The sequence below is a fragment of the Centroberyx gerrardi genome, chromosome 15, assembly GCF_048128805.1.
Source record: "Centroberyx gerrardi isolate f3 chromosome 15, fCenGer3.hap1.cur.20231027, whole genome shotgun sequence".
Taxonomy (NCBI): domain Eukaryota; kingdom Metazoa; phylum Chordata; class Actinopteri; order Beryciformes; family Berycidae; genus Centroberyx; species Centroberyx gerrardi.
In genome coordinates, this window is record NC_136011.1 from 28,455,921 (window position 1) to 28,483,420 (window position 27,500).

Consider the following 27,500-nt stretch of genomic DNA (forward strand, 5'->3'; position numbering starts at 1 on the left):
CCCCCAGGAATGATGCAGGCACCCCTTGGGCCAATCAGCAACAAGATGCATCATCAGCAGTTAGAAGTAACTACTAATACTAATACTTATACTCCGGTACAAGTCACTCTGTTGGTCGATGGCTCCTAAAAACTTCCAAAAACTTTACTGCACATTAGGGCTGGGCGATATATCGTATAATATATAGACTAGATATCTTCTGGGACTTCGGTTATCCCCCAAAATATCGTCACATTATCGATATCGAGGTATTCGGACTAAAATATTGTGATATCTGATTTCGTCAATATCGCCCAGCCCTACTGCACATGTGCCACTGCGGGACCCGGCTATAAAGACTCTCTGAGCCTGACCGCCACATCACTTTGAGTTCAGCTCGACGGGTAAAGCAGACGTTCGCCTCGCCGGTGATCTAATCCTGAGTCAGTTTAGCTCTGACATTCCCCAAGTGCCGAGCTGGTCGCAGCTCATCACCAGTGACATGCTTGTTAAATGTCACAACGCAGTGCCGAAATGCATCATCTCTACAAATTTCATCAAAATCAGTGTCTGACATGTCAGATTTGTGTCAAAAACTTTGACCTTTAATTATCGCGCCCCCACAACGCCAACCAATATACTTTCTTAAATACGAGAGCACAATCCCACAATGCACCAGACATCAAAGTTTGGTCTGAGATTATCACATTTGACGGATGGATGGACACAACCTGATCTATAATCCATTATCAGGAAGACAACAAAAGGAAACGTTCAGCAGTAAGCTTCCATTAGAAATGAATGGGAGGTTTTAGTACCAAATACTTGAAATCCTGTAAAAAAACAAAGAAAAATCTCCTCCCCAAGTTACACAGTCATGTATGTATTATCATGTATGTGTGTTTCACAAAGAGGTAGCGTGATTGTGTTTCTGTTATCTGTGCAATGATGATGATGATGATGATGATGATGATGATGATGATGATGGTAGCTCAGTATTTATAGTTATATATAGTTATTGCAGTGGCAGAAACCTTTTCTGTGCCACAGTGAAGGAGTCTCTGTCACAGTTTTACCTGCCAGAATGATTTTTAGCAGAGAAAAAACTTCTGAAAGATGTTTACTTGTTAAAGTAGCTGGTAAAACTTTACAACCACAGAAAAAAGTTACCAGCGCTTGACTGGAGAGGAGGATGCTGTGTGTGTGTGTGTGTGTGTGTGTTCAGAGAGCCAACCTGCTCTGTGGAGGGGGCGGGGTCTTTAGTTGCCTCGCTCTCCCTGGCTGCTGGCTTGCCAAATAACCGCCACCCTGTTGCATTATGGGACGGCGCCTTAGGCTCTTTGGATTTCCTAGAAAACAGGCTCCTGGAAGAGAGAGAGAGACAGAGAGAGAGACACAGAGAGAGAGAGAGAGAGAGGTTGTTATCATTACTGCCATCTTTACTCGCCTGCTTTGCAACTCACGCTCTACACATCAGTAAAGGTCTTGAAATTGAAATTTGAATCGAACTGGGTGAGAGAGAAGTTTATCTTGTGTGAACAGAGAGAGAGAGAGAGAGAGAGAGAGAGAGAGAGAGAGAGAGAGAGAGAGAGAGAGAGAGAGAGAGAGAGAGAGAGAGAGAGAGAGAGAGAGAGAGAGGGGATGGGAGAAAAACAGTCGATTTGTCCAATTTGTGTCAAGTCAAGTCAAATTTTATTATCCCACTAGGGGAATAGTTGTAGCCAGGTATTAAAAACACATTCAATCTATCATAAAATACAACATGAAAGACAACATACCAGACAGAGCACAGAGACAACAATACAATACAGTACAGTGCAAGATCACTTCATGTGAAGACAAAAAAAACGAACAAATTGCTGAGTGCAGAAAGTGCTTAGTACAATCATTGTGCAAATTCAGCCTTCTAATTGCAGTGCAAACAAAAGAGTCTTTGAATTTTTCAGTCCTCTGAGTTGGAACTCTATATCTTCTCCCTGAAGGTAGAAGCTCAAACTCCCTCTGCAGGGGGGGGTCAGGACAGTCCGATATGGCACGGGCCTTCCTTACGACCTGCCGACCGTAAAGGTCAGAGAGCTGTGCTTGGTTCACCCCAATAACTTTACTGGCCGCTCTGACAAGCCGACCAAGCCTATTCTTATTGGCCGGATCCAGGTTCCCAAACCACACGACAATTAGGGATGCACCGATGCCACTTTTTCAATGCCGATACCGATTACGAGTATGAAAGTTTAAGTATCGGCCGATACTGAGTACCGATCCGATCTATTACTTTTACTGAACAGTGCAGGCTTACTTCCCTAGTTTGGGGTCAATGGACAAAATTATTGAGATAAAATCCTTGTTTTTCCCACTGAGAAATACAGGCTTCCATGTGCCACAAATGTATAAAATCAAGACAGTTTGCTTTTATTTCTTACATGTTACTCATGGCTTTTGGTATCAGATTTTACTCTTGGGTAAAATCTCCGATACCGATATTCCATTTTAGCCTGGTATCGGCACCGATACCGATACCAGTATCGATACCGATACTGGTATCGGTATCGGTGCATCCCTAACCACAATACAAAAAGACAGCACCGACTCAATAAAAGTTCTGTAGAACAGAGTCATCATTTTGGTGCACACATTAAAAGAATTCATTTTTCTCAAGAAGTAAAGACGTTGTTGTACCTTCTTAGAAATGGCATCTGCATTAGTCTGAAAGCACAAGCTATTATCAAACACAGTACCCAAATATTTGTAGTTCTCCACCAAATCAATCTCAGTTCCCTCAATAACTGTGAGTTTGGGGATGGGTGCTGACTTCCTAAAATCAATAATCATGTCCTTGGTTTTAAACACGTTCAGTTCAAGGAAAGACTCCTTACACCATGACACAAAGTCATTAACAACCGGCCCATGATCTTGTTCCCCCCCCCCTTCAGCAGGCTAACTATAACCGAACCATCTGCTAACTTTATAATGTGTCTATTCTCAAACTTGCTCTGACAGCTATTTGTGTAAAGAATATAAAGAAGGGGAGAGAGTACACATCGTTGGGGTGAACCAGTGGATGAGTGGAGCTTGTTTGAGACGGACACCGTTAACTCTCACACACTGTGATCTATCTGTCAGAAAGTCTAAAAAAGTCCATCCAATAATACTAATATCAAGATTAAAATCTGAGAGAAGTTTCTCTGCAAGCAAATGTGGCTGTATGGTGTTAAAAGCAGAAGAAAAATCAATGAACAGAAGTCTGGCATGAGTCAAGGGGCGCTCAAGGTGACGATTAGACATGGGACGATATGAAAATTTCGTGTCACACTTATCCTGGCCAAAATAATTGCGATTCACGATATTATCCTGATAATCATCAAAATATGCTTAAAACTCTTAAAATGGCACTAAAACATACTGGAATCCCTTTACCTTACATTTTGTTAAGAAACAAATATTTTTATTGCATCACAGGACACATATCTTTTTTTTGTGAACATCCTTTTTAGTGAAAAACAAACAAGGACAGATTCAGATTCTCGCCAACACCCAGCAGGTAATCACAATGAGAGAAAAAAATCCATTAATAAAAATAATCTACCTATCAACCTGATATCCAAGCAGTCACATGGTTCAATTAGTTATGTGTTGTAAATGCACAGTAAATGAATAACTTGTTTTCAGATCACACAGACAGTGGTACAGCAAGGACAGCAGAATGAATGCAAAAAAACAATCAAACAATCTTAAATAAGGTAATCATAAATTATAAGGTCCCCCTGCATAAATAAAGGATAAATAAATAAATAAAAAATAGCAACATTGTGTGAGTCTGTCCTTTAAATAAAATAAAATCAATAGGACTGTACGTTAGTAAGCTAGACAGCTTTTTCAAGTCACTCGTGAGGATATTCACGCTCATGTGATGATATTCACGATTATCCCGATAATGGAAATTCACCAAGATAAAATTATCTTGAGTGTTTTTATCGCGATAAAAGATAAAATCTTATATCCTCCCATCCCTAGTGACGATACAGGCAGTTCAGCAGCATCAGGGTGGCATCTGCAGAGGATCTACAGACCCCTGCACCTGCTGCTGAACAGCTTTATCACCTTCTCAAAAGCCTTCATCACTAAGGATGTAAGTGCTACAGGTCTAAAATCATTTAAGGTCTTTGGGTTAGTGCACTTGGCGACAGGGACAGTAGTTGAGTGTTTCCAGATTACTGGTATCTTTTGTAGCTCCAGAGATTCCATAAAAATCATATAAAAAATATTGCAGAGCTGCTCAGCACAGGTCCTTACCACAGATCTCATCAGGGCCCGGGTCTTTCTGCTATGGGTGTGCCTAAACAACTTTGCAACAGTGTCAACATCAATGGTAATTTTTTGACTCGACTTAGTCCTGCTCCTCAGCTCATCTGTCTGCTCTGTAAAATCTTGTTTATCAAACCTCAAGTAGAACTCATTAAGACTGTCAGCTAGTTGTGTATCAGAGTTAAAACCATCAAGACTAACTGCCTTATTCCCCCTCTCATAGCACCCGGTCATTTTTTTCATGACATTCCAGGCATTGCACCTAAAACTCTGTCTCTATCTTGTCTTTGTAATTAATTTTAGCTTTCTTAATTTCGGCCCTTACCTCTTTCCTTATTTCCCTCTCCTTGGTTACATCACCTCTATTAAGAGCAGCTTTCCTTTGACTTATCAGACTTTTTAATTCTTTTGAAACCCAGGGTTTATTATTTGGGAAAATGTTCACTTCCTTGGTAGGGATCACAGAGTCTTTACAAAACGTAATGTAGCTACACACCACGTCAGTAAGTTCATTTATATCGTCTGAAGAGTCCAAGAACACCGACCAGTCTGAAGGGCAAGGGAACTGTCCTCAGTCCAAACCCTCACCCTCTGCTTCACCACCTCACGTTGTAACACAGTCTTATACATCGGTAGGAGGTGGACTACATTATGATCTGATGATCCGAGCGGGGGTCCACCGACAGATTTATAAGCCCCCTTAATTGGACCGTAACTAGGGCTGTCGCAATAACCGCAATATTGCAAAACCGCGCTATAGACAAGCCAACCGCGGTGGATGGCAAGCAACCGCCACGACCGCGCTATGTTCACGTTTTTTCTTTTTTTCATGAGGCTAGGCACTTCTTGTTTTACACTTCAATGCGTGTGTATTGAATGTTAAATAAATTCATAATGAAAACAATAAGAGTGTATTGTTTCCCGCCAACAGCGTTTACATGGAGCCTTTTAATCAGAATAGTAGCCCAATCAGAATAAAAATGCCTCATATAAACGCCCCAATCAGAATAAACTGGCCGATCCGAATGAAATTTCATTCTGTTTGAGAGGGGTGGTTTAACCCTTGCGGGGGGCAAAACAAAACGTCTTTTTCTGACACTTATGGAGTCGTATGTCGTATGACGCAGCTCCATCTTTTAAAAACGTAAGCCCGTGTTAGAGTGCTGGATTCAGTGTTTTGCGCATGTCAGAAACTTTTATTCTGATTACATACTGTGGAGCATGTAAACGCACATCTCAATGCGATCGATATATTTAGCGCTCATGTAAACACTTGCGTAGCAATCTTCCTTCGGAATGATTTAATTCAGAATTTAAAAAAATGTCTCATGTAACCGCAGTCCAACTTGGTGACTTTGTCACTAGACTTAGTGACTTTTCAGAACCCCCTGGCGACTTTATTTCTGAAAGCGACTAGCGACAAATCTGGCGACGTTTTCTGACCACGGGGAACAATGTTGAAGTGTTGAATCCCAAAGCATTTGCCAATAAATTGGTACGGCTGATGCCGGTTTGTTCTACTTGCTTGTCATCCAGAGAGGTCTGATGATCACAGCGCTTCCCACACACAGCGTAGCCCCCCTCCCTCCGCCGCGAGCGGAGACTGTAGGTTATATACTGATATGCAAATTAGCATGTGACGTCATCCAGCGACTTATCGCATACACCGCGCTAAATCACCGCAGGGGAAATTCCTTCCCTAACCATAACACAAGTCTAAAGTTTTACTATGATGCGTGTTCAGTACAGTATGTACTGAACATACTGTACTGAACACAGTATGTACTGAACACTGCAGCATTTTAGGAGTTTAGCTCCAACTCCAACTCCTGGCAACTGGGACATTTATATTTTGTATATAGTACATAGAAGTACATAGAAAGTATATTGAGTAAAGTATATAGAAATCTCTCTTTCCAGGTATTTACGGTATAACTTTTAATTTCATTCATTCATTTATAGCTTCACCACAGAAGATTTTGTGTAAAGATCCAGCTGTCTTATGTGTCTTTTTCTTCCTCAAATAAACAAGTTCTGGGTAAAAGAATCAGAATTATAATTTTAATCATAATCATGCAGTTCCTCATCCGAGCATTTTGACTGCACTGATGCCGGAGAAGAATTTGCCAACTGAAGCGTTTTCTATTCAGCTCAGTGGAACAGTCTGCTGGTCAGCAGATACTACAGGCAGTTTAGACAGAATATGTGAGAGAAAGAGGGAAAGGGGGAGAGGAACTGGATGAATAATAAAAAGGAAGTGGAGCTGCGAAGGAGAACAAGTGCAAGCGCACACACACACACACACACACACGCACACACACTTCAGAGAGGTTCCCAGGCTCTGAGGGAGGATTCTAGTGCCTGCAGCGAAGGGAGGAATAATATTTGCTTGGCTGTCTACTGGGGCCAGAGTGTGATGTGTGTGTGTGTGTGTGTGTGTGTGTGTGTGTGTGTGTGCGTGTGTGTGGTTGGTTCTGTCTGTGGTTGTGGAGCGAGCATACTGACGTGCGCCAGAGAGACAGATAAAGAGAAGGAGTTGAGAGAAAGAGAAGTGAAATTAGATGTGTTGGTTTTCCATCTTCCACATTTTCCATCCTCTTCACGCAATCTGTGTCTCAGGTTTCATGAGGTTTAAAGCAAGAATCTCTTGTTCTATTCAGTCTCCATCTTTGTTGCTCAGCCTCATTGCTGTGGTGTTTCTGCACTGCACTTCCCACAGATCACCTGTCAATCAAACAGTGTGGGCGGAGCTTGGATTTTCCTGTTGATGCAGTTTGACTTTCTCTTTTCTCTGTCTGTTCAGCCATGGTGGCTATCACTGCTCATGCTAACTACCCAGTTAAATTGCTATTATGTTATAGCTATCAGCAATAGAAGCAAAACTGACTTTTATTTATATGAAAATGTTTCTGATTATTACTAAGCTTCTCCTCTCCTTCATCTCCTCCTCCTCTTCATGACCCAAGTGGATCCAACATGTGAAATCAGTGAGGGATCTGACCTTTGACCAGCTGCTCTTTTCCTGAAATAAACTGACCAGGTGAATTCAGATGGAAGCTATCTATGCTATCTTTTGTCAAAAATGTATTTGGGTGCCCTAAATCTAAACAGGGGTTCTCAGCATGAATATACAGGGAGTGCTTTTCCAAGATTTATTGCTGCAGATTGAAAAAGCAACATTCAGAAGTCACAGAAATGCTCAGATAAAACATAAATCAGCGTGCTTGAAACAAAAGTGTTGACAGCGCTGTTGATGGCTCAGGTGCAACAGGTTAGTCTCTATTCACACCGCAGCATGAGCACAAACAAAACAGCATCTTTCCTACATCAAGCTGCTCTTCAGATCAGAAACAGCCTTGTTCTCTCCGGGGTGTCAGACACCTGAACAGAGAACCTGTAGATATTAACAAAGCATTTCATTTAACTCTCTGCTTGGTTACTGGAGGAGGAAAGGAGCGATTAATGCAATATAACAGATGTCAGCATGCCCCTGTGTGTGTGTGTGTGTGTGTGTGTGTGTGTGTGTGTGTGTGTGTGTGTTTTGTGTGTGTGTGTGTGTGAGAGAGAGAGAGATAGGATCCAACCTAATTCCCAAAGCGTAGCGGACGGATGTGTGTGTGTAAATAATTAACTATGGGGGTGACCAAGGAGCCAATTCAATTCCCAATGCATGCAGTGTGTGTGTGTGTGTGTGTGTGTGTGAGAGAGAGAAATAGAGAGAGGGAGGGGCTGGGGGGTCTCAGGGAGGCAAAACCATAACACAGACCCCTTATGACGCATGGTGGCTGAGTATCATAGTGGTTAGAGAGACCGTCCCGTAACCAGAACGTCACAGGTTCAATTTCTGCAGCAGCCAATGTGTCGCTCTGCAGCACTAAAAATGTATAGAGACATTGCTATGCTATGCTATGTTATGCTATGCTATGCTAAGCTACGTTAGGTTAGAGCGTTGCTATGCTAACTGAAGTTTCCACACTACTACAACACCGCTGCATAACACTGCATTCAATATTGAATTTTACAAACCTTGGATTCTTTCACCAAATGTGTTTTACAAGCTGAATTTTAGTGTCACCTCCAGAGTGCAGAACATGTATTTTGGAATAGCTAAAAGCAGGAGGAAGAGGACTGGACCAGACCGAGCTGAAAACATTCAGCAGCATCAAACAGTCCACCACCAGTTTAGCTGAACTGGATCCCAGTTCAGCTAAACTGGTTGACAAAACTGGTGCCAGGAGCCAAATATGGAACGGTTTCCCTTACAGAGACGACAAAGACCAACACCTAACCAACATCAAAACCTCTGTGGAAAAGTCAACTCATTGTAGAGCTACAATGATTAATCGATTAATCGATTAGTTGTCAACTATTAAATTAATCGCCAACTATTTTGATAATCGATTAATCGGTTTGAGTACTTTTTTAAGAAAAATAAGTCAAAATTCTCTGATTCCAGCTTCTTAAATGTGAATATTTTCTGGTTTCTTTACTCCTCTATGACAGTAAACTGAATATCTTTGGGTTGTGGACAACACAAGACATTTGAGGACGTCATCTTGGGCTTTGGGAAACACTGATCGACCTTTTCTCACCATTTTCTGACATTTTATAGACCAAACAACTAATCGATTAATCGAGAAAATAATCGACAGATTAATCGACAATGAAAATAATCGTTAGTTGCAGCCCTAGCTCATTGGCAACACACAGCCTGATGGTTTCTCTTGTTTGCCGTGGCATCATAGTCGTATCCAATTTTTAGATATTAAACTTAGCATTAGTATTGAGTCTAAATTCTGATATTGTGGCAACACTAGCAGTGCCAGTAGGCTATGTCAGTGGTTTTCAACATGGGGTCCAGGGACCACCAGGGGTCCTTGAGGGGGTTTCAGGGGGTCACCAGCAAATTGATGAATTGTTAAACTTCACCATTATTTAATTTACAAGAAGTTAACACAATTAGAGAATGTAGAAGAATGACTGCTTTGATCATAGTTTCTCTGTTATCTCTCTACAATACAGACAGTCATGGGATTCTGGACAAAATCATATCTGACAATAAAAATATTCTCAGATTTGGGTCAGAGAGACAAAATCTCATCAAATGGGGGTTCGTGGCTCTAATGTGGATTAAATTAGGGGTCCTTGATATGAAAAAGGCTGAGAATCACTGGGCTATGTGATGCTGTTATGTCATGTTACGAACATAGACTTTCCAAATTGATATGATGACATTTCAATAGTGCGTTTTTGTTTTGCATGGACTCTCTACCCTGATCCTGCCGTCCCCACAGACACACCGACAGCCTGTACCGAGGCATCACAGCAGTCTGTTTTCTCCTCAGCGTTGTTGTCCGTCTGTCTGGTTTTCCTCTGAGACGGCGTGACATTCAGTCCAGCTGCTGAGGCCCGGGTCCAAACCAAAACAAGACCTGACACACAGACGGGGATTTAAACCCCCAAAACCGACAGCAATACTCAAATATCTGCCGGTCAGACAACGCTAACCGCTTAAGTAATCAAAAGAGGGGAAAAAACGATCCGTCTGCATAGTATTGTATTGTTCTCTCTCAGACTTCTTTATTGCTTGTCATCAAACAAGAAAATGCTTTGAACCGCTCTACTTAACTCTTACTTTTATTCATTTTCCTTGTATGTCTTTCACAGGAATGTTGTCAGGGCGCTCTGGCTCTGACTGATGCTGGCACTTACTGCGCTATTCAATGTTTGTAATGTTGGAGATCGTGTAATTCAATCTTACTCTACTGTTGCCCTCATTAAGTCACTCTGGATGAAAGCATCAGCTAAAGTAGAAGGCATTTAGTAGAGCTCAGTCTTCCAGGGTTTGATTTTCAGACAAAAAAGCAACGCTGTTTAGCAGCTGACGTGGAAGTCCCGGATGTCGGACTTTCCTGCCAGCACAGGAACGCAGCACAACAGTTATGGCTAAAAATTAATTTTGTCTAATGATGGAAATCCCAGATCTGGATCATTATCAAAATCTAATCAACTGATCCCTGGGTCAAGGGCTAACTGTCACCAAATTTCAGCCAAATCCGTCTGTTGCTTGTTGAGTTCAAGTTCAAGTTTGTTTATTATGATAGCTCTTTATCACATGCATGTCTCAAAGGAGCTTCCAAGCTAGAGCTCAACTAGATCTAACTGATAAACAATCAACCATACAGCAGAATGATATAGGACAGAAATCCAGAAAAGCACAAGATGCACAAAAGCAGATTTTACCAAGACATAACAGCCTACCTATCCTACACAGCCTAACCTGCCGGCTCCACCAGCCTCAGACCCTCAGTGCATACAAGGAAAAACTTCCAAGAAAACCTTGCTAGGAAAAAAAATGGAAGAAACCTTGAGGTGTCTTGGTAACAATCAGACGGGGTGAAAACATGACCTCCTTCCACAGACCAGAATGTAAAAATGTAAATGTGAATTCAGAATGTGAATGTCAGTGTTGGCTTGTTGGGTCTGGATGTGGAGAGATGTGCACTGTGGATGTGAACCCAGGCAGCCTGCAGACAGAGACAGATATTCCCCCCCCCCCTGCAGCTTCTGAAGGTTGAACAAACAACCTTCCAGTTATTAGTCTGCCTGTCTGCCTCCGGGCCGCCAGCCACGCTTTTGATCTCCACCTCGCAAACAACCCGGTTTGTTTTGCACTGATTTCTGACAGGCTACACAAGGTTCCTGGTATCAGATTTGAGTATTGGAGAAGTTCTGTGATACCTGAACCTTGTGTTAGTCCAGTCTGGGCCTGACATCAAGCACCAGGTACTGGGCTGGTTTTGACTGGAACCAGCACTACTGTTTAGTTGTGAATGACATTGAATGCCTGCCAGGAACATAATAGAACTGGGTAGAAAAAAAAACAATTGCAATCATGCATCGATAAGGAAAATGGTGGAATTGAAACCAATGATTATTATAGATAGTAGTAGTAGTAGTAGTAGTAGTAGTAGTAGTAGTAGTAGTACTAGTAGTAGTAGTAGATTTAATCCAGATCTAGATTTCGATCCAAACAGCCAACAAACAGAATAGAGAGGTGATGCTCGGCCTAGTCGAGGTAATTAAATGTAAGAAGGTATTGTCAGTGGTTGCTATGCATCCCACAATCCTTTGCATTTCATTCATAAGGCTTCCTCTAAATCCTCTACAGAGTGACTTGCAGAGCGGTTCCCAGTGGTTATCAGGGTCACGCTGCCATGTTGGAGGAATGACAACAGAAGGGAAGATAGCAGCTTTATCACCTCTTCCTCCCTGATCTCTTCACACCTCGAACTCTCCGTGCCTGGACAGAATCTTTTGTTTTGTCAGGGACGAAGAGGCGATAACGCTGCTGTCTTTATTGTTGTCAGAGTACTCGAGTGTCCTACTCCAGTAGAAGTACTGTTACTTTACTGATATTTTACTTGAGTAGGAGTAAAAGCACCGGTGTAGAAATCTACTGAAGTAAAAGTAAAAAGTGTGTGATTTAAAATGTCCTCAGAGTAAAAGTTCCTGAGTTCCTCTTTAGAACAGAGAACGTTGTTAGCTGTGATCTTTTCCATGTGATTCTAAAAGGAGAGAGGTCAGAGTTCAAACTGGATTCTTTTCACTGGAAACATTAGAAACGACAAAATAAAGTGCAGAAACAAAGTAAAGTCAGATTCCTCTTCTCACTGTGAATGGATCCACAGTTTGTCAGTTTACGTTGATCCAGTTTCTGCTGCTGATGGAGAGACACGATCTGTTCTGTGATGGATGGGATTTAAAATGGACTGTCGAATTACTGACTTTAAAAAATACTGAAAAAAGTACAAAAGCTACTCAGTTACAGTAACAGGAGTAAATGTAATTAGTTACTTCCAGTCTTGGCCTTCCAACATGGCGGCATGTCACTCCTAACCACTGGTAAACTCTCTGTAAACCTTCCCTGGCTTTTCTCTGTGGCGATGTGAATAAACCTGATGTGGAAAATATGATGTTTCTGTGCAAAATCTCAACATCTATGATTACCAACAAGCTAACAGACTGAAAAGCAGCACTGCCTCACAAATTCACCACTATCCAGTTAACTGACGTGGCGCTACAGACACTTTTGACGACTGGTTTTTCAGGTTGCTTCGGCTGCGTTCAGACAGCAGGCAAATCCAATTTGTTTGTCAAATCTGACCTTCAAGGCTGACTGGTTCCACTGTAATTTACAGGAGAGGAGACCAGATTGGATTTGTGTGTTTAGAGAGTATAATCATTTGATGTCATTATGGCATTGACTGTCATAGCTGTTATGATGCCAATTTTCCTGAATTTCCCCAAGGGGATCAATAAAGTGCTATCTCATCTTATCTTATCTCATCTTATCTTATCTTATCTTATTTTATGGTTCGGTGCAGAATGCATTTTGCTGGTATTCTCTTTCTGGCTTTCTTTCATGTTTGTTGTTTTCTGTTCTTTGTGTTTTAACTTGTGACGTCAAAAATAACATTCAAAATCTGATCTTAGTGGTCAGACTAAGAGTCAGAGTCCCAATTATATGTCCAACTATTCAGCATTTCACAAGAAAAAAAGCAAAATATAGACCTGATAATGAATTTGTATAGTAGAAATAGTTTTTTTCCTATACCATAAATCATCTCACAAACCCCCCAAATTATTTCCTGACCCCCTGGGGAGTCCCAAACCCCCAGGTTGAGAACCACTGATTACAAGGAAGTAAGAGACTGGAGTGCTCATTCAAGTCTGCATGTTTATTGCAGGGAGGCAATTTGAACCGTAGTTCAAACCACTTAAGAATGTGGTTTAAATCTGATCTGAAAAAGATCAGATTCCGTGCGTTTGGGGTTTTTTTTGCAGTTAAGACTTTGAGAAAAACTATCCGACTCCTACCAGACGTGTTGCCTGTCTGAACTTAGATTTATGAGGCTTAGATTTCCTCAATTTATCCCCCATATCAATACCAGTTCTGTTGACAGATCAATTTGTTCAGATGTTAAGGTTTCTGTTTCCTGGATCCTGGTCTGATTCACCAGACTATAACGCAGACAGCAGTCCAACATCATCACCGTCTGATTTTTCTGTGAAATTTTCAGGAACTAAGAAAACCAGCCTTGTTTTTAGCTTGATGACGATGCATATTTGACATTATCCAGTGGGGTTTTTTTAAAAGAGTTTCATAAGCCCAAGGGGGTTGGAAAAATTTCCTCAACCCACAGAGGAACCACGTGATCCTTCAACTGAGATGAACATCGCCAAAACCCGGAGTTGGCGAGCTTTTCACACGACAACAGCGACATGTTATCCCTCTTCACGCCTGACGGGCCGACAGTCACAACACTGCTGTATCATGACAGCAGTATGGAGGGTTAAGCGGCGTGTTGAATGGGCCTTATGGTATGGCTGGAGCTCCAGAAATAGAAAACAAGAGAAGAGAGTCTAGTGGATGTGGGCTAAACCCTCGGGAAACAGGCTGCAGCGAGTCGATGCTCACTGAGCCCTGCTGTATCGCTTACTAGCCCGATAACTGGAGCATGATTAACATGCAGGCTATTATCTGGCTTGGACTACGGCTCCCTCTCTCTCTCTAGTAACAGATAGGCCTACATGTCAAATAAGGAAATCGTCCGGCTAACATCCTTCTTGATCTCTCGATATCTCTCTCTAATCACAGAAACAGACATCAAATATGGAATTCACCCAGAATCCCTCTCTGTATATCTCTGTCATCTCTCTCTCTGTCATCTCTCTTGCACTCTGACTCTCCTGCTCTAATCACAGAAACAGACTGAAGCCCGTGGTATACTTGTGGCGGAAACAAATTTCTGCAGGTTTGTACGGACAAAAGGACGCATTTGTGGGAGAAAAAAATGAAGCTTCACATTCTGCAGTGTGAACAGGCTTGCTGGCAGAACTAGTCCAAGTCTTCACACACGTCTGTTATTGGTCGAAAATATCACGTGACTGGTTGCGTTGCCTTGTGGAAAAGCATCTCCGTTTTACTTTTTACGGTTCATTGCCTTTATTTCCATCCCTGTGCTAAAATCTCGTGGTCAATTCTTCCAAATCCCTCAGCCGCCTTTGTCGCTCTTTCTCAACGGCCGTGGATATTTTTGACCAATTGTAGACGGTCACACAGTGGCAGCTGGTATGAAGAATTTGACTAGTTTTTGTAACACTGCTATTTCCAGTTTCCTCTCTGAACTTTATGCGCTCCGACTGGCACGGACTGTAAACAAACGAACAACACAAAGCCGCAGCCAGTATACACACATTTTGTACGCGGTGACGCATCCAACTGTATTTCTATTTCTAGCAAGCTTGCCTTCTGTTTAGGTAGAAAGACGCCTTCAAATTGAATAGGAAATCCCCTCTGCTTTGTTAACATCTCTGTCCCTCCCCATGTCTTTTCTTTCCCTCCATCACTCATTGAAACACTTCTCTCTCTCTCTCTCTCTCCATCTCTTCTCTCTTTGTAATCACAAAAACAGACACACGGCAGTCATAGAGACCATCATCCTGTAACCAGAAGGTCACAGGTTCAAATTCTGCAACAGCAAACACGTCCATCCCTGTACAACTGTCCTTGAAGGAGACACCGAACCCCCCCGACTGGTTCCAGAGGGTGCTGCTCCTGGCCGCCCCTGACCTCTGACCCCTTGATTGATATAATGCAAAAATAGTGAACATATCGTCATCGCTTTCTCCTCCAAATATGTCTTTCCTCGTCTCTTCCTCGTCATATAGACCCAACACCGACCAAATAGTTAGTTAGTTAGTGTGTGCATCTGTTTCATATTTTATAAACAGAAGGTGAATAAGTAGACCGTTTCCTAAAATCCATAGTTAACCGGATGCATTCAGGGGCGGGAACTGCAACCAAAACAGCCAAAATAAACCAAATGTCGGTACATTTTGGCTGTGGTTGGCAAATTAATCTACTCTACCAGACGCTTCGGCAGGTAACCACCCATCATATGAAATCCTACTCTCTTCTAAAAAACCGGTACATGGGTAAAATAGTGGGGAAAAAAGTGGCTGCAGACTTCCACCAACCACTTTAAACCACACCGGACAAGAAAGTTAGTTTTCTGCCCCTGATGCTTCACATACATTCTGCAGCAGGGACGGAGTGGAAAGTAAACACACCTGCACTCTAAACTCCTTTTAGGATCACATAAATCTTCATGATGTAAATTCAGAGTATACAGAATTAGAGAAAGTAGGTTCGAAGTGAAGTAAGGTGCAGAAGGCCTTTTTTAGGGGAAAGGCAGGTTCTGAAAGCGTATTTTTGTTTATGCTGGTGGTTGTTTGGTTTAATGGTATACTCATCTTTTTGTATTTAGCACTACATCACTTGCTCTATGGTGACAAGGAGGTATCATCCACCACCCACCCCTCTCTGTGTGCATGTGTGTGTGTGTGAGTGTGTGTGTGAGAGAGAGAGAAACACAGAGAGAGAGAGTATGTGTCCATTTCATTGACCCAAAATACTTTACCTGGTGAAGAAATCAGCGATGCCGAACCTCTTTGGCATCAGCTTGGGGTCCGAGGTGTCGGTCTGGCCGGTCAGGTCCGGCAGCTTGTCCGGGGCGCTCTGCCTGCGACCCGCTTCCAGAGCATTCCGGAACTCCTCCTCGTACCCCTCGTCCCCAAAATAAAAGCCCCCGTCCTCATCATCGGGGGACAACGGGGTGGCATCGCAGCTGAGGGAAGAAACCGCGATGTTTGAGTTAGTCCTCAGAGTCTGCGGCCTAGCGGGTAAACTGAAGTCCCGGTATTCCTCCTCCTCCTCCTCCTCCTCCTCCTCCTCTCTGGTGCTGGGTTCAGTCGGCTGGCTGTCACCGGTGAGGTTGGACAAGGTCGACGGGCAAGGCGAGGGGGGTTTGGCACTTGATCCCGGGCTGGGAGAGTCCTTGGCCGGGGCGGGAGGAGCGAGGGAGGAGTGAGGGAGTTCGGCCGCAGCTGGTGCATCCTCCCCCGGGCACTCAGAGGCCAAACCCCCGCTGTCGTCGCTTTGGCTTCTCGCACACAAACCCAACCCGGGTCCGTTTTCTTGCGTTTCCTCCCGGTCGGCATGAAGGTCCGGTGTGTTCTCGGAGAAATAATCCGACTCGGGCCGGTCACATGTTGCTCTGGCGGTGTTCACGATGTGCAAACCACCGTTGGCGATTTTCACTTCCTCACAATCCACGTCGCAGAAACCGAGTCTCTGGCCTGGCAGCTGGCTGGAAAACACCTCGGTCTGTTTACAGTACGTGATATCCGCATCGGGACCGCCGAATCCCGGGCTGTCGATGTCCCCGTTGGGCATTTTTAGATCTGGTTCCGAGAAAGCCACCGTGCAAGCGCAGTTCGGCTGGTGCTTCCCCGTGCATGACAGCTGACCAAGGGGGAGAGAGGTCCGGGTATGGTCGGTGTCTGCGCCGCCAACCGTCGTCTTTTCTCCCGGGATAACGTCCTCGGAATCCGGGGTTTCCCCGTCACTCTCCCCTGCACGGTACCGTCGTATCTGTCGGCCTGTCTCTGCTGAAACCCGATCCCGGAGCACAGCTGGGCAGGAAACGGCTGTGGTCCCGGATAGCCCTCCTCCTCCTCCCCCTTTTTCTTCTTCTTTTCCTCCTCCTTCTCCTTCTTCTCCACGGTGCAACCCGACCATCATCCGCTCCTCCCGACCGAGTGACTCAGTGAATCCGTTCAGGCCGCTGTGGTCGTTGCAAACCCCCGAAATTACACAGCTGTCGGTCAGGCGGACGGGGAGGCACTTCTCCGCCGCAACCAAATCCAACATTATCTCCTTCTCGTACTCCGGGGCTGCCGGCGGTGGGGGCGGCGGTTGTACCGAGGCGTCTCTGTTTACATTCCTGCCATTGCTGGTCACATAAATATGACCCTTCCCTGCCTGTCGACCCCCGCCGACACCGGCTAGTACGCTGCGGTCTTTGAGTGCGATGTAAGATTTGTGACCCGCTCCTCCTCCTTCTTCTTCTTCGTTTTCGTTCACGTCGACGGGAAACGAGCCTCCGTTCTCCTCCGGCGTTTCCATGACCATTCAGTCCGCCAAGCGAGCCTCACCCCCGGGCATAAAATCCTGCAGTGAATCCTGCCCGGTCGGCCAGCAGCAGCAGCAGGTTTTGTTGTTCTTTGAGGAAGGGGCTACCATTTTAGCCGGGGACACTTCCACGTTACCTAACATTCGCCGAATATATCTTCTCCATTTCTGGGATCTAAAAACAACAAGTTTCCCCAACCCCCAAGTCTTTCTTCTTGTGAATTAACCAGTCGAGAGATAGATTAATGAAATCCCTCAACGTTAGCTAGCTGCAGCGGCACTCCGGCCACAGCTCAGCGCCATCTTGAAAATGCCCCAACAATGACGTCATGTCTTCCCCCAACTCGCTCGGCGTTGTTTCTGATTGGCTGAAGGGTGAGGGTGACACCTGCCGGCCACGCTGCGTAATTGCATCGGGGATTCCTGACCCTGTTGACCCCAAATACTAATAACAATACTTTTAATAGTAATTTTTATAATCTTAACTGATCCCTGTAGAGAAATAGTGTTCTTTAAAAGAAAAAAAGAAGGCGTAGCTGGTTTGACTACTGTTTTCATTTGCCCCTAGTGAGTGAAGTAGTGGTAAATAAAAAAAAGTGGGTAAACTATGATCATAAGGCAAACAATCAGCAATATGAATGAAAATCAATTACTTTCAGAAAAGCGCCAATTTGTGACCTTTCCCCTAAAAACACCCTATCTTCATTTAAGTTAAATCAGTTTGACACTACTTAGGAGATTAGATGGCTTTACACTCCACTATATTGTCCCAATATTTATGTCATAGACTGAATCATAATTTTAGCAGCAGTCAAACAACACTTGCAAATATGGCTAATATCTGTGTGTTTATATCCAGTATGTATACTAATATACTTTAGTCTGTACACAGTGTGTCTGCAGGTTTCAGAAAGCCAAATTCAAAGACTTTAAAACCTTTTTAATGCCACCTGGAATTGAATTGAAGAGCAATTTAATAACCAAAATAAAGACACAGAGCTGTCAAATCCAGCCTGTTTCTGACTGAACAGCTGATGAAAGTTGTGAAACTATAAACTGGCAGAAGAAGAAAAACAGATATGGGACATGAAGTCATGAACTGTGTTCAGTAAAGCAGACAGGATGCAGATTATGCTGCTCTGATTCATCTGAGAACCCTGACATCACATGGTGAAAACATAAGACCTTGAATAGCTGGATTTAGGACATTTTAATACTTTTTTTTGTATATTTTACACTTTTTATATATATTAAAGACATTTTCAGAGTTTTTAAGGACCCACATATTCCCTGGTACCTACATACTTCTATATATTATAGTATGATCATATATGTACTACAAAATGACGGTATAAAAATACACAGCTCAGGCAACATTTACACTTGTCATCTTGATATCTTTTAAACAGAGTTAATGGCTGTATAAGAAGGCACAGAGGGAAGAAATGTCTCCGTTTTGCTGTCTGCTGCTGTTGTGTGGAAAAACCTTGTAACTCTACATTTTAGTATAAATGTTTACTTAAATTAAAATTTTATTTGGTCCATTATGGGTTGATAAAGTCTCACAAACCCATGAAACCCATTCAACGCTCATAGGAGAACTTGAAAAATAAATGGGTGTTGAGTCGATACAAGGTTTTCATCCAACTGCAGCACAAACACACACAAACTCCAACACACACACACACACAAAGAGTTTTTGATTTAACGCAACATACAGAATAAAAATAACACAAATCCACTGTAAACGAGTGTGCTGGTCCCTGTTCACAACACCCTGTTCACTCCTTTCTTCCTCCTCTGTTCTTCACTGGGAGGAGAAACAAGGAGCGGACAGTGATGTCACAGCAGGCCTGAGCCGCATTATTCATGAGATAAGAACGGCGATGACGAGGCAAAAAGGCCACGCCTCCAAAGTGCGGTACAAGTGCAAAAACCCTGTTCAATTTCTATGGACAAAAAAAGAAATCGAACATTTTCTGTGGTTGCTTTTGCTGTGTTTTAATGATTTATGTGAAATGTATATGGTGTAAATAATTTGTCATTACCTTTTTCACAGTCGTCAAACATCAAGATCATTAAAATGTTTTTTTCTTCAAGTGTCAAAATTCGACTCCTCTCTTGTCCGGAAGTTCGCTAGCTTGTTAGCATTTTCTGACTTCCAGATAATTAAATTATAATGATCATGCAGCTGTTTGACAGCCGTGAAAAGGTAACAAATTACTTAAAGTATATACAGTTCACGTCAATTATTAGAACACAGAAAAAGCGACCACAGAAAATGTTGATTTATTGTTTTTCTCATAGAAATTGAACTTGTACCAAACTTTTGAAACGTCACACCATTCTTATCTGTGCTGAAAAGTGATCAGAATGTAAGTATTGTTCTTGCTAACCTGCTTTATATTGTAACAAACGGTATTATTTTAACATTTATTGATCCAGGGAAGACATACGGTTCCACACATTCACACCCAGCGGCTGCCCAGTAAACTGAAAAAAGTCAGTGTCGTCCTTTAAATCTCTGTGTATCTCTGGTAGAGTCTTGTGTCGTGTCTCTTCCTCCATGATAAAACCCCCAAATCAGTGATTCTGTGATCTGTTGCTCCGGTAGAGCAGACTGGAGAATTGTGTTTTTTTTCTCTCTCCATTCACTGCCGTTGTCTGGAGGAACAGTCTGAAAATCACTTCTAGAACATAAAGGAACGCCGACAAAGCAGATTCTGACTATATATAAAAAACTAGTCAAGCTGCTGAATTGTTTTGAAGTGAATCTCTTTCTTTATGTTTATTAAACCTTTCAGTCTGAACAAGTGGAACACTGAAATCTGGCCGGAGGAAACTTATGATGATGGAACGTAGAAAATAATATGTTTACCAATAATTGTAAATAAGTCAAAAAAAGGTGGGAGACTTGTTTTTTTATATATTGTCAGAATCTGCTTTGTTTGTGTTCCTTTATGTGCTAGAAGTGATTTTCAGACTATTTTTTAGATTTTCAGACTGTTCACAATTCTCCAGTCTCCTCTACCGGAGCAACAGATCACAGAATCACTGATTTGGGGGTTTTATCATGGAGGAAGAGACACAACACAAGATACTACCAGAGCTACACAGAGATTTAAAGGTCTTCCAATGCTAAAAATGAAGAGCCGCTCCACTGAATTTTTCCAAGCAGGAAGTTGGGACTTTCCAACTTTCCGACCGCTCTGGAACGCAGCGCTGGTCACATGTTTTCCTGCCTCTCTCAGCAGGAACACCATGAAAATATTCAGGAGACGAAATGAAGGCAGACTTGATCGTTTCTTTTACTATAAAATGAAATCCAGGAGGAACGTGGTTGAATCTTGACGTCGGACCCGTGTGAAGCGTAGCAGCAGTTTACAAAGCCAGCGTTCCCCCACCGGCTTGCAGCTCACGGCGGCGTCCAGCGCCCAGCGGCTCGAGCGCACCTCCTGTTTTTTTCCCCCCAGACTTCTCTCGGAAGTCGGCGCTCGATGCCCCGCCCCCCCGTTGGCCATCGGCTGGTAACTTTCTCTTCTCACAGGTTGGAAGGTTGAGAAGACACCAACTTCCCTTTCCCATGTGTAAAGTTCATAGTTCACAGACAGAAAAAGTGAACATAGTATTTGGTCCTCATGGTTAATTAAAGGGACAGTTCACCATTTTGAGGCAGTAGTTCCAGTGAATGGGGTATGGACAGTCCTCTCTCTCTTTCTGTTTGTCTCTCTCTCTCTCTCTCTCTCTGTCTGTCTGTCTGCCCCGTCCCTCTGAGCTGCTCCGGTGTTGAAAACGAGGCCGCTGGCTTCATTTGTGGTTTGATTTCCACTGGTCGTCTTTGTACAAGTGAACCTGGGTACAAAAACACAAATAAGACATGACAAACACTCCCTAAAAGAAATCTGTCCAGATGAAATGATGCTGAATGCAAATCACAGCGACTGTGGTAGAATTACAGTGTGTTGCAGCGTGTTGCAGCGTGTTATAGCATGTTACAGTGTGTTAGAGCGTGTTACAGCGTGTTACAGTGTGTTAGAGCGTGTTAGAGCGTGTTACAGTGTGTTATAGCGTGTTATAGCGTGTTACAGCGTGTTACAGTGTGTTAGAGCGTGTTACAGTGTGTTATAGCGTGTTATAGCGTGTTACAGTGTGTTAGAGCGTGTTATAGCGTGTTACAGTGTGTTAGAGCGTGTTGCAGTGTGTTACAGTGTGTTAGAGCGTGTTACAGTGTGTTACAGTGTGTTAGAGCGTGTTGCAGTGTGTTACAGTGTGTTAGAGCGTGTTACAGTGTGTTACAGTGTGTTACAGCGTGTTATAGCGTATTACAGTGTGTTAGAGCGTGTTACAGCGTGTTATAGCGTATTACAGTGTGTTAGAGCATGTTACAGTGTGTTACAGCGTGTTATAGCGTGTTACAGTGTATTAGAGCGTGTTATAGTGTGTTACAGTGTGTTAGGCGTGTTGCAGTGTGTTACAGTGTGTTAGAGCGTGTTAGAGCGTGTTACAGTGTGTTACAGTGTGTTAGAGCGTGTTGCAGTGTGTTACAGTGTGTTAGAGCGTGTTAGAGCGTGTTACAGTGTGTTACAGTGTGTTAGAGCATGTTACAGTGTGTTACAGTGTGTTAGAGCGTGTTGCAGTGTGTTACAGTGTGTTAGAGCGTGTTAGAGCGTGTTGCAGTGTGTTACAGTGTGTTAGAGCATGTTACAGTGTGTTACAGTGTGTTAGAGCGTGTTGCAGTGTGTTACAGTGTGTTAGAGCGTGTTAGAGCGTGTTACAGTGTGTTACAGTGTGTTACAGCGTGTTATAGCGTATTACAGTGTGTTAGAACGTGTTACAGTGTGTTACAGTGTGTTAGAGCGTGTTATAGCGTGTTACAGTGTGTTACAGTGTGTTAGAGCATGTTGCAGTGTGTTAGAGCGTGTTACAGTGTGTTACAGTGTGCTATAGCGTGTTACAGTGTGTTACAGCGTGTTAGAGCGTGTTGCAGTGTGTTACAGCGTGTTATAGCATGTTATAGTGTGTTACAGTGTGTTACAGTGTGTTATAGCGTGTTATAGCGTGTTACAGTGTGTTAGAGCGTGTTGCAGTGTGTTACAGCGTGTTGCAGCGTGTTACAGTGTGTTACAGCGTGTTACAGTGTGTTACAGTGTGTTACAGTGTGTTAGAGCGTGTTGCAGTGTTACAGTGTGTTAGAGCGTGTTGCAGTGTTACAGTGTGTTACAGTGTGTTACAGTGTGTTAGAGCGTGTTGCAGTGTTACAGTGTGTTACAGTGTGTTACAGTGTGTTAGAGCGTGTTGCAGTGTTACAGTGTGTTATAGCGTGTTACAGTGTGTTAGAGCGTGTTACAGTGTGTTACAGCGTGTTGCAGCGTGTTACAGCGTGTTACAGTGTGTTACAGTGTGTTACAGTGTGTTAGAGCGTGTTGCAGTGTTACAGTGTGTTACAGTGTGTTAGAGCGTGTTGCAGTGTTACAGTGTGTTACGGCGTGTTACGGCGTGTTACAGCGCGTTACAGCGCGTTAGAGTGTGTTACAGCGTGTTACAGTGTGTTACAGCGCGTTACAGCGCGCTAGAGCGTGTTACAGCGTGTTACAGCACGTTACAGCGCGTTACAGCGCGCTAGAGCGCGTTACAGCGTGTTACAGCGTGTTACAGCGTGTTACAGCGCGTTACAGCGCGCTAGAGCGTGTTACAGCGTGTTACAGCGCGTTACAGCGTGTTACAGCGTGTTGTAGTGTGTTGCAGCGTGTTGCAGTGTGTTACAGTGTGTTGCAGTGTGTTGCAGTGTGTTGCAGTGTGTTGTAGTGTGTTGCAGTGTGTTGCAGTGTGTTGTAGTGTGTTACAGTGTGTTGCACTGTGTTGCAGCGTGTTGCAGTGTGTCACAGTGTTGTCACCTTGCTCTCCAGCACCCTGCTGCAGGCCGGGTTGCTCAGCTCCTCCAGAGTCTCGGCTGCAGGTCTGTTGAGGGTTTCAGGCAGCAGGAGGCCGAGGCAGCCGGCAGTCAGGCCGCTCAGACAGAACACTGTGAAGGGCATGGAGCTGTGGAGCGCACGCTGCAGCGCACACACACACACACACACACACACACACGCACACACACGCACACACACACACACACACACACACACACACACACACACACACACACACACACACACACACACACTGACATCAGACAGCGCTTACTGAGCAATGAGTAAACAGTGCAGGGGCGATCAGTAAATTCAATTAAGCAAAAGCTGTGAGGAAATTATTTTTGTGGGTGCTCAATTTGGCTTTTTCAAGATTTACTCACACACACTTTTGTGTATGGAATTGTGAGGATACAAACACACACACATTCTCATGCACACTCACACACATTCGAGTTTCCTTTATTGCTGCACTGACAGGCTGCTGCAGTTATCTTCAGTGCAGATGAAAAATCACTCTGACACTTCAGAACACAATGAATACATGGATCGCACTAGTGTGAAAAATTTGGGTTTGACTTAGTTTCTGCGACACACACACACACACACACACACACACACACACTTACCATAGAGGGAACAAAGGGGGCAAGGATTCCTCCAACTCTGCATGACATGGAACACACTCCCAACCCAGCATTCCTGAAACACACACACACACACACACAGTACCATGAATTTAAATAATTCAGCAAATGTGTGAAGTTACCTTTGATTTGAACAAGAAACATTGGAAAGCACACACAGAAAACTCTCCATCAAACATTTCCAGGAGCCGGTGCAGCAGCTCATGTCTTGACAGCAGCTCAGTTCCAGAGGGTGTGATGTGTGTGAGTGACTGAACATGATGAACTAGACTGCGGTCAGCGTACCTGATAACAGTGGGGTAGAGTTCGGAGGTGTAGACGTAGACGATGTTGAACGCTGCGCTGACCATCAGCTTTCCCAGCAGCGCTAACGATGTAACGCTCAGCAAGGCTCCTGCAGGCAGAACAACAGCTTTCACACAAACCAGTCCCAGGATTTAGCCGGTATTTTTCTTATTATTTACCCCAAATAACGTGGGCTTTCAGGTGACTTCATGTGTCCTCTGGCGGCCATGTTGGAGGTCCACAGCTTTTGGCAACAATGGCTAAGAGTGCGATCACACCTCCAGTTGGTTTTCATTGGTCTGAACCAGAATGAAAAAGTTGACTATTTTTGTATTTGGTTCATTTAGGTTCAAACTGATCAATCACAAGAGAACCAGGGCTTGTAAACAAAAGTCACATGACTCACAAGCAGCTTGTTTATTGGACAGAGTTTTGACAAATCTGACTCCAGTTCCTGTAACTTTATCTCAGCATGATGGACTTGTCTGTCTCTTCTTCTGTGGTGTTCATACCACTTAAGAACACATGAAGAAATAGCTGAATATGAGCATCAGTCCAGACTTCATTTTGTTCTGCTAGGCTTTCCAAGCACGAGGAACCGCATCCGTCTCCTTCTACCCATAATCCCTTGCGTTTTGCACCGCAGTTCTCTTGTTAGAGGACTGAGACTCTCGGGGCCGTTATTTGGTGCCACCAGAGTTCAAAGGTCATTATTCTCACCTGGACAAACCAACCAACTAAAGGAGGAAAGACTGCAGAGTTCAGATAAACCGATCAGAACATGCTGGGTGTTGAACGTAGCCTAAAGTAATATGACTGCATTTCTAAACCTACAACTTGGCATCTCAACAGTATAGAGTATTTCTGTTCTGTTTTTATCTGGGGAACAGTCATTTCATCACCAATTTGATCGATTTTATGTGAAGATAACATCAGCCGATTCTCCTCTGGACCTCCGACACGGCTCCAGCCTGGCAGATTTCTGACGTAACTGCAAAGCCTCTATTGCACTTGGTCTCTGCTGCCAAAGATTTCCTTGCAATGAAATGAAAACTGAGTAAAATGCCGCAGGCTAGAACTGCCACACAAATCACAAAGACCAATAACTGTAGAAGTGACAGACTGATCAGGTGAATCCAGGTGAAGCTCTGATCCTTTATTGATTTCACCTGCTAAATCCACTTCAGACTTGTAGAGGAGAAAAAAAACTTTTCAAACTCTACAATGCGGCTTCTACTTTGCTATTTTACCATTGTTTGTAATGTTGATAATCTAAGAATTTAAGCTTATTCTACTGTTGCACTCATTTTAAATCACTCTGCATAAGAGCACACGCTCTTACAAATAAAAGTGTACATGTAGGGTGAGACGGGTTCAAGAAGGAGTTTAAGCCTCGAGACGTCTGAGACTTGGACGGGGTTAAGAACCAGAGGTGTGACCAAGTCAACTTTGCTCGAGTCCCAAGTCAGTCTCAAGTCTTGAGGCACAGGTCTCAAGTCAAGTCCCAAGTCTAAATATAGATTACCAAGTCAAGTCCAAGTCATTAATGTCAAGTCTCAAGTCTAAATGTAGAACAGCAAGTCAAGTCAGAACAAATCAAGAGTCCAGTATCAATTTAATATCTTAAAGAAAACTAAATATCTAGGACTTTTCAATGCAATATGGTTTTAATAGGATAAAAACTTGGTAAGAGCATCATGAGTTTGATTTCTATAATCAGTTTCAACTTCAATAAATTCAATCATTCCATACAAATTCAGAAAACAGAATTTAAATTCAGTCGTCCGCTGGAACAAATCTCATCACTTTCAATCTAAGTCATTTACACAAACACAAGATCTCAAGTCAAGACTTTAGAAACCTTTTCAAGTCATCAAAGTACAAGTCAGAGTCAAGTCCCAAGTCACCAGAACCCAAGTCAAGTCAAGTCTCAAGTCTTCTCTTCATGCTTCAAGTCAAGTCTCAATCAAATCTCAATTCTCAAGTGGTCCTAATGGTTTGTACGCTCGGTTTACAATGTCACTGCCTTGTAAAAGTATTAAATCTCCAAAAAGTCGTCTTTATAAACTGATGACAAACATCACGAGTCGTCACTCGGCTCTCTCACCTGTGTTTTCGGGGACCAGTGTGGTGCAGAGGCAGGCGGAGCCAGCCAGACACAGGAAGCTGGCCATGCTCTTTCTTCTCCCGGCCCTGGAACCACACACACACACACACACACACACACACACATGCAGATGCAGATGCTTTCATCCAAAACACCTTGCAGCACCGTCTGTGTTTCCACTTGGGAGCCTCTGTCACTGGCAGGGTTAGTCAGGCTTCAGAAACGTTTAAATTTAAGACTTTTTAAAACCTTTTTAATGCCAGCTCTAATTGAATTGAAGACCAATTTAAAAACCAAAATAAAGAAACAAAGATGTCTAAACCAGACTATTTCTGACTGAACAGCTGATGAAAGCTGTGAAACTATAAACGGGCAGAAGAAGAAAAAGGACAGCAGGAAATTCATTGTTACGGGACATGAAGTCATGAACTGTGTTCAGTAAAGCAGACAGGATGCAGATTGTGCTGCTAACTCTGTTCTGCATTCATCGAAGGAACCTGACATCACATGGTGAAAAAATAAGACCTCTAATAACTGGATTTAAGACATTTTAAAGTTTTTACACATCCTTAAATTTAGATAATTTAAGACTTTCCAGACTTTTTAAAGACCTGAACCCCTGGTTAGTGCCTTGCTCTACTCTTTGAGCTACATAGGAGCAAGATCAAATTTGAGTGGGTGTTAACGAAATACAGGGTGTATTATAGTGTGTGTGTGTGTGTGTGTGTGTGTCTCACCAGTGTTTGTTAATGAAGTAGATGCAGAGTGGGTAGGCAGGCAGCTCCACCAGGCCGTACATCGCCACGTTCACGTACCGGCTACCAGACGTCTCACTGGCCCCCAGAGTCAGACCGTAATACACCAGGCTGCACGCATACCTGGAGCACACACACACACACACACACACATACACATGTGCACACACACACACACACACACACACACACAGCAGAGAAGTGACCATGACAATCCAAATGGCAGATAACAGTGGAAATGCAGAAAAAGCTAGAAAAGCTATATTTTTGTCAAGAAAATGTGTACTAGCAGTAGTAGTAGTAGTAGCAGTAATAGTAGTAGTAATAGTAGCAGTAGTACTAGTACTAGTAGTTCTAGTACCTTTGGACTACTACTACTACTGCTACTCCTTTACACAACCATCCTTCCTTGTTTTGTTCTTCTTCTGTGGTGAATGTCAGCTGTACTCACCAGACGTACATGAGCACCATGGT

The 27,500-nt window shown here is 43.3% G+C and overlaps 2 protein-coding genes across 4 annotated transcripts in view; both read right to left on the reverse strand.

The window, feature by feature from the left end:
* The window catches only part of LOC139917832 (TBC1 domain family member 12-like), a 32,266-nt gene extending 14,841 nt beyond the window's left edge, over positions 1 to 17,425 (reverse strand). The window contains exons 1-2 of the mRNA XM_078288775.1: positions 15,768 to 17,425; positions 1,214 to 1,343 (exon numbers count right to left, since the gene is read on the reverse strand). Coding sequence (XP_078144901.1) covers positions 1,214 to 1,343; positions 15,768 to 17,314 — 1,677 coding nt within the window. The 5' untranslated portion in view covers positions 17,315 to 17,425. The remainder of the gene's footprint in view (positions 1 to 1,213; positions 1,344 to 15,767) is intronic.
* The window catches only part of slc22a15 (solute carrier family 22 member 15), a 438,052-nt gene that overhangs the window by 403,847 nt on the left and 6,705 nt on the right, over positions 1 to 27,500 (reverse strand). The window contains exons 7-14 of one of the 3 annotated variants that reach the window (XR_013507218.1): positions 27,478 to 27,500; positions 27,009 to 27,149; positions 26,272 to 26,357; positions 24,165 to 24,273; positions 23,862 to 23,934; positions 23,215 to 23,373; positions 19,545 to 21,172; positions 9,215 to 9,456 (exon numbers count right to left, since the gene is read on the reverse strand). The exon at positions 27,478 to 27,500 is cut by the window's right edge and continues 144 nt beyond it. Coding sequence is in view for 1 of the 3 variants with exons in the window: in XM_078288771.1 (XP_078144897.1) it covers positions 21,128 to 21,172; positions 23,215 to 23,373; positions 23,862 to 23,934; positions 24,165 to 24,273; positions 26,272 to 26,357; positions 27,009 to 27,149; positions 27,478 to 27,500 (636 nt within the window). In the remaining 2 variants the exon portion in view is untranslated. Of the gene's footprint in view, positions 1 to 9,214; positions 9,457 to 18,394; positions 21,173 to 23,214; positions 23,374 to 23,861; positions 23,935 to 24,164; positions 24,274 to 26,271; positions 26,358 to 27,008; positions 27,150 to 27,477 lie in introns of those variants that run through there. The other 2 variants (XR_013507217.1, XM_078288771.1) reach the window with 2 other exon arrangements.